This window comes from Dreissena polymorpha, chromosome 16 (genome assembly GCF_020536995.1).
Source record: "Dreissena polymorpha isolate Duluth1 chromosome 16, UMN_Dpol_1.0, whole genome shotgun sequence".
Classification (NCBI taxonomy): Eukaryota; Metazoa; Mollusca; class Bivalvia; order Myida; family Dreissenidae; genus Dreissena; species Dreissena polymorpha.
The window spans coordinates 29,503,372-29,513,012 of record NC_068370.1 but is presented as its reverse complement, the minus strand read 5'-3'; the positions used below and the strand labels follow the sequence as shown (position 1 = coordinate 29,513,012).

Here is a 9,641-nt window from a genome sequence, read left to right as displayed (position 1 = left end):
ACATAAATCACATTTTGTATATCACATGACATATTAGTTTTTATTTTGAACATTTTGCCATTAAAATCAAAAGAATTCCCTTCAATAATATAACCACACAGGGCGCATCTAGGGTCATTACATTTGGATACTATTGGTTCTTGAGATGAAAAGTAAGATTTGGTTAACAGACGTTTTAAATTAGGTGGCTGTCGCTTACATTTTATTATCTTCTGATTTGAAATTATTTTATTCATAACCGGGTCTGTTTGTAAAATGTCAATGTTGTTTTTTAATACGCCAAACAGTTCTTTATTTTTTGGATTTTGTGTTGAAATAAATGGAATTATATTACTCTTGTCTTTTTGTGTTGATTTTGAAAGTAATTCATGTTTAGGGATGGAAAGTGCTTTTTTAATACCTGTATTTATAATAGATTGTGGATATTTTCTTTGAATAAGGGAATGTTTAAGTTCATTTAAACGTTTTAGTTTAAGTTTATCATTCGAAACTATGGTGCAGATCCGTTTCGCTAAAGTGAAAGGAATATTTATCTTTGTGTGTTTATTATGACACGAGGTAAAATTAAGATATTGTTTAGAATCAGTTTCTTTGTAATATATATCAGTATTAATTTCAGTATTGTTTTTTATAATCAATATATCAAGAAATGGTAACTCGAGTGTGCTTGTTTGCATTGTAAACTTGATATCCGAATGTAAGTTGTTTAAAATAGTATAAAAGTTTTGAAGTTCATGGGGAAATTTTGTCCAGAAAATAAAGCAATCGTCTAGAAATCTTTTCCAAAATGTTTTTATAAAAGAAAGAAATTCATCATTATAAATTGATCCAATTCTTGCATATAGTTTTTGTTCTAAAAATCCCACTACCAATGTAGCGTATGTTGGCGCGAATTTAGTACCCATTGCAGTCCCTTTAGATTGGTTGTAGTACTTATCATCAAAATTGAAGTTATTATTTTCAAGTATTATTTTTATGCCTTCTTTTATAAACCGTTGCGAAAACCTTTCATTAACCGAATCTGGATATTTTTGAAGCCAATATTCAATAGCTTCTAAACCAAGAGTATGCGGTATATTAGAATATAAATTAATTACATCAAATGATACTAATGTACTTGACTCTGGAACTTGTGAAGGTATATGTTTTAGGAAATCTATGTTATTTGTTATATTGCTATTGACATATTTTACAAACGGTTTTAACAAGATATCCAATAAAGAACTTAAACGACTTGTTTCACAGATAGTTCCAGCGACTATTGGGCGAAAGTTTAAATCGTCTGGATCCATTAACTCTATATATTCTGAATTGCTATGTTTAATTGCATCCTGAATGATTTTACTTTTATGAATTTTTGGAAGACCATAAAATAGGCTTGTTTTCCATTCGAATTTTACTAAGAAATCATTTTCCTGTTGAGTTAGTTTATTATTTTCCTTTAGTAAATTGCGTATTTTTGAAAGTGTTATTTGACTACCATTATCAGGGATTTGTTTATAATATTCAACGTCATTTAACATTGCTAATAATTTTCTTCTATAAAAGTCTGTATTCATTATAACAATTCCGCCACCCTTATCTGCTTCTTTAATAGTTATGGATTTGTCTTCTGCTAATAAATCTATAGCTTTTCTTTCTTTTAATGATATGTTATGTTTAGTGTCATTTTCCATTTGAGAATGTTGAAGGCAAAGTGTTCGAGTAACATTTATATAATGGTCTAGTGTATTATTTCTATGTTTAGGTGGATAAAATGACGTTTGATTTTTTACAATAGAATTGTTTGTATTATTATGATCACTATTATTAAAAAACTCTTTAAGCCTAAGTGATCTATGAAAATCATCCACATCTTTTATTTGATCATAAGAATCATTTTTATATTTAGGTGTTGGTGTAAATTTAAAACCCCTCAATAAGACGTCAATTTCAGTTTGAGATAATGATCTTTTTGAAAAATTGTAAATTTTGGTAAATAATTTTGAATTTTCAGCTAGGTTACCTAAAGTTTCTATGTCGGACTGCTCCACTCCCTGCCTCCTTCTAAAAAATCAACGTTAAATTCGCTTGGTTTGTCGTCGTTATCTTGCAATATGTCGTCGCTCGTATTGTTGTTGTTTCTATAGTTTCTTCTGTATGAAGACCTTGTGTTATCTCTTATATTGCTTCTGTTTGAAGTGGAATTGTTTCTTTGGAAATTGTTATGTAATTCGATGTTGGTATTATTAATTTTTAAAAGAACTTCTCTTACAATACTTTCCACGTCTATATTTTGTAAACAGCTTGTTTGATTTTGTTGCAGATTTCTTCTTTGCGAATGTTGTTTATTGGTGTGTCTTTCTTGACTGTTGTAGTTGTATGTTGTTTTCAGATTTTGGTAGTTGGTGGTATTTTTTCGGACAGCATCCGCATATGAAGAGGGTTGATTTTTGTTTACGAAGTCTTGTTTTTTAAAAAATGGATTTTTATTTTCATGTTCCTTTATGAATTCTTCTTCGTATTTTGAAAGCCATTTTTCATTGTTTCCCCATCTTTTATGTGAAATTTCTTCATTTCGTTGTGTTTCCGTTTTCCAAAGTTCTACCAGTGTCCGTGCTGTTCTTCCGTTGCATTTTGAATGTATCAATTTGAATATTTCTTCGTCGATGCGCTTGAATTTCTCACAGTTTGAAGAAGCACGTAATGACTGCAATTCTGTTTGGATATTGAAGTCATTCAATACGGCCCTTTCTCTAACTGATTTCTGATCGATATTTTCATTCGGTATTTCTTTTTTCTGTAAATGTTTTGGTATTACCATTGGAGTTGATGTTAACCATTTAGAATATTTTTCAAAATGGCCTTTATTTTTTATCATGGACCAGTACGTACTTTTTCGTATTTCCATTTTGTTGTGCCATATATTTGATATTTCCATTTTTATTTTTAGTGCTTCTCTTTCAAATATGTTATTGTTTTCCTCGTTATTTTCGTGGTTCACGGATATTTCGGTCTTCGGTATATTTTGAGAAATTTCATGTACAGCTGATTTTATGTCAGCGACAATGTCATCTTTCCTAATGGCAGTATTATTATTTTTTGCAATTGCCGCGCTCAAATCGTTAATTGCGGTCAATATCAGCGACAGTTTATCGTCTATTGATTTTAAGAAACAACTATTATCCTCCTCCATGACTTCCTCATTCGAGTTTGATTTCGAGCAATCCGACGAATCAGACAATTCTTCAAGTTTTGCTCTCTTCGGTCCCATGAACACGCTGCACAATCCGTTATATATAGTTATATAAGTAAAATGTAATAATCCAGATTGTGAATATTATATAATAAAAGTGAAAACACGTGTCTGGGATTTTAAATATATATTGATTTAGCCAACGCGTTTCGCATAGCTCATCAGGGCATAATACAATATATTACAACGTCAAAATGTCATGGAGATAACGTCATATCAATTATGACGTCATAACGTCAATAAATATTAAATGAAATTTAATTTGGGTTTAAATACATGTATAAAATGTTGTTCTTTTGCTAACCTAGCTGAAATATTGTTCGAAAATAGCTTATAAAATGGAAATATTTTAAATTTTGGTTCATTATGTGAACATTCATCTAAATGTTTACTTAAAGGCATCTGTCTTGTTGAGGGGTCTCGCATTTGTTGTTCATGGACAGATCGCCTATTTCTAAGTTTATCGCCAGTTTGACCTATATAATATTGTTTGCATCCATTGCATACTAATACATAAATCACATTTTGTATATCACATGACATATTAGTTTTTATTTTGAACATTTTGCCATTAAAATCAAAAGAATTCCCTTCAATAATATAACCACACAGGGCGCATCTAGGGTCATTACATTTGGATACTATTGGTTCTTGAGATGAAAAGTAAGATTTGGTTAACAGACGTTTTAAATTAGGTGGCTGTCGCTTACATTTTATTATCTTCTGATTTGAAATTATTTTATTCATAACCGGGTCTGTTTGTAAAATGTCAATGTTGTTTTTTAATACGCCAAACAGTTCTTTATTTTTTGGATTTTGTGTTGAAATAAATGGAATTATATTACTCTTGTCTTTTTGTGTTGATTTTGAAAGTAATTCATGTTTAGGGATGGAAAGTGCTTTTTTAATACCTGTATTTATAATAGATTGTGGATATTTTCTTTGAATAAGGGAATGTTTAAGTTCATTTAAACGTTTTAGTTTAAGTTTATCATTCGAAACTATGGTGCAGATCCGTTTCGCTAAAGTGAAAGGAATATTTATCTTTGTGTGTTTATTATGACACGAGGTAAAATTAAGATATTGTTTAGAATCAGTTTCTTTGTAATATATATCAGTATTAATTTCAGTATTGTTTTTTATAATCAATATATCAAGAAATGGTAACTCGAGTGTGCTTGTTTGCATTGTAAACTTGATATCCGAATGTAAGTTGTTTAAAATAGTATAAAAGTTTTGAAGTTCATGGGGAAATTTTGTCCAGAAAATAAAGCAATCGTCTAGAAATCTTTTCCAAAATGTTTTTATAAAAGAAAGAAATTCATCATTATAAATTGATCCAATTCTTGCATATAGTTTTTGTTCTAAAAATCCCACTACCAATGTAGCGTATGTTGGCGCGAATTTAGTACCCATTGCAGTCCCTTTAGATTGGTTGTAGTACTTATCATCAAAATTGAAGTTATTATTTTCAAGTATTATTTTTATGCCTTCTTTTATAAACCGTTGCGAAAACCTTTCATTAACCGAATCTGGATATTTTTGAAGCCAATATTCAATAGCTTCTAAACCAAGAGTATGCGGTATATTAGAATATAAATTAATTACATCAAATGATACTAATGTACTTGACTCTGGAACTTGTGAAGGTATATGTTTTAGGAAATCTATGTTATTTGTTATATTGCTATTGACATATTTTACAAACGGTTTTAACAAGATATCCAATAAAGAACTTAAACGACTTGTTTCACAGATAGTTCCAGCGACTATTGGGCGAAAGTTTAAATCGTCTGGATCCATTAACTCTATATATTCTGAATTGCTATGTTTAATTGCATCCTGAATGATTTTACTTTTATGAATTTTTGGAAGACCATAAAATAGGCTTGTTTTCCATTCGAATTTTACTAAGAAATCATTTTCCTGTTGAGTTAGTTTATTATTTTCCTTTAGTAAATTGCGTATTTTTGAAAGTGTTATTTGACTACCATTATCAGGGATTTGTTTATAATATTCAACGTCATTTAACATTGCTAATAATTTTCTTCTATAAAAGTCTGTATTCATTATAACAATTCCGCCACCCTTATCTGCTTCTTTAATAGTTATGGATTTGTCTTCTGCTAATAAATCTATAGCTTTTCTTTCTTTTAATGATATGTTATGTTTAGTGTCATTTTCCATTTGAGAATGTTGAAGGCAAAGTGTTCGAGTAACATTTATATAATGGTCTAGTGTATTATTTCTATGTTTAGGTGGATAAAATGACGTTTGATTTTTTACAATAGAATTGTTTGTATTATTATGATCACTATTATTAAAAAACTCTTTAAGCCTAAGTGATCTATGAAAATCATCCACATCTTTTATTTGATCATAAGAATCATTTTTATATTTAGGTGTTGGTGTAAATTTAAAACCCCTCAATAAGACGTCAATTTCAGTTTGAGATAATGATCTTTTTGAAAAATTGTAAATTTTGGTAAATAATTTTGAATTTTCAGCTAGGTTACCTAAAGTTTCTATGTCGGACTGCTCCACTCCCTGCCTCCTTCTAAAAAATCAACGTTAAATTCGCTTGGTTTGTCGTCGTTATCTTGCAATATGTCGTCGCTCGTATTGTTGTTGTTTCTATAGTTTCTTCTGTATGAAGACCTTGTGTTATCTCTTATATTGCTTCTGTTTGAAGTGGAATTGTTTCTTTGGAAATTGTTATGTAATTCGATGTTGGTATTATTAATTTTTAAAAGAACTTCTCTTACAATACTTTCCACGTCTATATTTTGTAAACAGCTTGTTTGATTTTGTTGCAGATTTCTTCTTTGCGAATGTTGTTTATTGGTGTGTCTTTCTTGACTGTTGTAGTTGTATGTTGTTTTCAGATTTTGGTAGTTGGTGGTATTTTTTCGGACAGCATCCGCATATGAAGAGGGTTGATTTTTGTTTACGAAGTCTTGTTTTTTAAAAAATGGATTTTTATTTTCATGTTCCTTTATGAATTCTTCTTCGTATTTTGAAAGCCATTTTTCATTGTTTCCCCATCTTTTATGTGAAATTTCTTCATTTCGTTGTGTTTCCGTTTTCCAAAGTTCTACCAGTGTCCGTGCTGTTCTTCCGTTGCATTTTGAATGTATCAATTTGAATATTTCTTCGTCGATGCGCTTGAATTTCTCACAGTTTGAAGAAGCACGTAATGACTGCAATTCTGTTTGGATATTGAAGTCATTCAATACGGCCCTTTCTCTAACTGATTTCTGATCGATATTTTCATTCGGTATTTCTTTTTTCTGTAAATGTTTTGGTATTACCATTGGAGTTGATGTTAACCATTTAGAATATTTTTCAAAATGGCCTTTATTTTTTATCATGGACCAGTACGTACTTTTTCGTATTTCCATTTTGTTGTGCCATATATTTGATATTTCCATTTTTATTTTTAGTGCTTCTCTTTCAAATATGTTATTGTTTTCCTCGTTATTTTCGTGGTTCACGGATATTTCGGTCTTCGGTATATTTTGAGAAATTTCATGTACAGCTGATTTTATGTCAGCGACAATGTCATCTTTCCTAATGGCAGTATTATTATTTTTTGCAATTGCCGCGCTCAAATCGTTAATTGCGGTCAATATCAGCGACAGTTTATCGTCTATTGATTTTAAGAAACAACTATTATCCTCCTCCATGACTTCCTCATTCGAGTTTGATTTCGAGCAATCCGACGAATCAGACAATTCTTCAAGTTTTGCTCTCTTCGGTCCCATGAACACGCTGCACAATCCGTTATATATAGTTATATAAGTAAAATGTAATAATCCAGATTGTGAATATTATATAATAAAAGTGAAAACACGTGTCTGGGATTTTAAATATATATTGATTTAGCCAACGCGTTTCGCATAGCTCATCAGGGCATAATACAATATATTACAACGTCAAAATGTCATGGAGATAACGTCATATCAATTATGACGTCATAACGTCAATAAATATTAAATGAAATTTAATTTGGGTTTAAATACATGTATAAAATGTTGTTCTTTTGCTAACCTAGCTGAAATATTGTTCGAAAATAGCTTATAAAATGGAAATATTTTAAATTTTGGTTCATTATGTGAACATTCATCTAAATGTTTACTTAAAGGCATCTGTCTTGTTGAGGGGTCTCGCATTTGTTGTTCATGGACAGATCGCCTATTTCTAAGTTTATCGCCAGTTTGACCTATATAATATTGTTTGCATCCATTGCATACTAATACATAAATCACATTTTGTATATCACATGACATATTAGTTTTTATTTTGAACATTTTGCCATTAAAATCAAAAGAATTCCCTTCAATAATATAACCACACAGGGCGCATCTAGGGTCATTACATTTGGATACTATTGGTTCTTGAGATGAAAAGTAAGATTTGGTTAACAGACGTTTTAAATTAGGTGGCTGTCGCTTACATTTTATTATCTTCTGATTTGAAATTATTTTATTCATAACCGGGTCTGTTTGTAAAATGTCAATGTTGTTTTTTAATACGCCAAACAGTTCTTTATTTTTTGGATTTTGTGTTGAAATAAATGGAATTATATTACTCTTGTCTTTTTGTGTTGATTTTGAAAGTAATTCATGTTTAGGGATGGAAAGTGCTTTTTTAATACCTGTATTTATAATAGATTGTGGATATTTTCTTTGAATAAGGGAATGTTTAAGTTCATTTAAACGTTTTAGTTTAAGTTTATCATTCGAAACTATGGTGCAGATCCGTTTCGCTAAAGTGAAAGGAATATTTATCTTTGTGTGTTTATTATGACACGAGGTAAAATTAAGATATTGTTTAGAATCAGTTTCTTTGTAATATATATCAGTATTAATTTCAGTATTGTTTTTTATAATCAATATATCAAGAAATGGTAACTCGAGTGTGCTTGTTTGCATTGTAAACTTGATATCCGAATGTAAGTTGTTTAAAATAGTATAAAAGTTTTGAAGTTCATGGGGAAATTTTGTCCAGAAAATAAAGCAATCGTCTAGAAATCTTTTCCAAAATGTTTTTATAAAAGAAAGAAATTCATCATTATAAATTGATCCAATTCTTGCATATAGTTTTTGTTCTAAAAATCCCACTACCAATGTAGCGTATGTTGGCGCGAATTTAGTACCCATTGCAGTCCCTTTAGATTGGTTGTAGTACTTATCATCAAAATTGAAGTTATTATTTTCAAGTATTATTTTTATGCCTTCTTTTATAAACCGTTGCGAAAACCTTTCATTAACCGAATCTGGATATTTTTGAAGCCAATATTCAATAGCTTCTAAACCAAGAGTATGCGGTATATTAGAATATAAATTAATTACATCAAATGATACTAATGTACTTGACTCTGGAACTTGTGAAGGTATATGTTTTAGGAAATCTATGTTATTTGTTATATTGCTATTGACATATTTTACAAACGGTTTTAACAAGATATCCAATAAAGAACTTAAACGACTTGTTTCACAGATAGTTCCAGCGACTATTGGGCGAAAGTTTAAATCGTCTGGATCCATTAACTCTATATATTCTGAATTGCTATGTTTAATTGCATCCTGAATGATTTTACTTTTATGAATTTTTGGAAGACCATAAAATAGGCTTGTTTTCCATTCGAATTTTACTAAGAAATCATTTTCCTGTTGAGTTAGTTTATTATTTTCCTTTAGTAAATTGCGTATTTTTGAAAGTGTTATTTGACTACCATTATCAGGGATTTGTTTATAATATTCAACGTCATTTAACATTGCTAATAATTTTCTTCTATAAAAGTCTGTATTCATTATAACAATTCCGCCACCCTTATCTGCTTCTTTAATAGTTATGGATTTGTCTTCTGCTAATAAATCTATAGCTTTTCTTTCTTTTAATGATATGTTATGTTTAGTGTCATTTTCCATTTGAGAATGTTGAAGGCAAAGTGTTCGAGTAACATTTATATAATGGTCTAGTGTATTATTTCTATGTTTAGGTGGATAAAATGACGTTTGATTTTTTACAATAGAATTGTTTGTATTATTATGATCACTATTATTAAAAAACTCTTTAAGCCTAAGTGATCTATGAAAATCATCCACATCTTTTATTTGATCATAAGAATCATTTTTATATTTAGGTGTTGGTGTAAATTTAAAACCCCTCAATAAGACGTCAATTTCAGTTTGAGATAATGATCTTTTTGAAAAATTGTAAATTTTGGTAAATAATTTTGAATTTTCAGCTAGGTTACCTAAAGTTTCTATGTCGGACTGCTCCACTCCCTGCCTCCTTCTAAAAAATCAACGTTAAATTCGCTTGGTTTGTCGTCGTTATCTTGCAATATGTCGTCGCTCGTATTGTTGTTGTTTCTATAGTTTCTTCTGTATGAAGACCT

At 29.8% G+C, this 9,641-nt stretch overlaps 1 protein-coding gene across 1 annotated transcript; it reads right to left on the bottom strand.

Moving 5' to 3' along the window:
• Positions 1–735: 735 nt before the first annotated feature.
• Positions 736–9,403, bottom strand: LOC127862667 (uncharacterized). Its single transcript, XM_052401877.1, has 2 exons — positions 9,311–9,403; positions 736–5,565 (listed from the first exon to the last, which is right to left on the bottom strand). Exons 1-2 carry the CDS (start codon positions 9,345–9,347, stop codon positions 3,482–3,484), a joined length of 2,121 nt encoding a protein of 706 aa, XP_052257837.1. The 5' UTR covers positions 9,348–9,403; the 3' UTR covers positions 736–3,481.
• Positions 9,404–9,641: the final 238 nt, after the last annotated feature.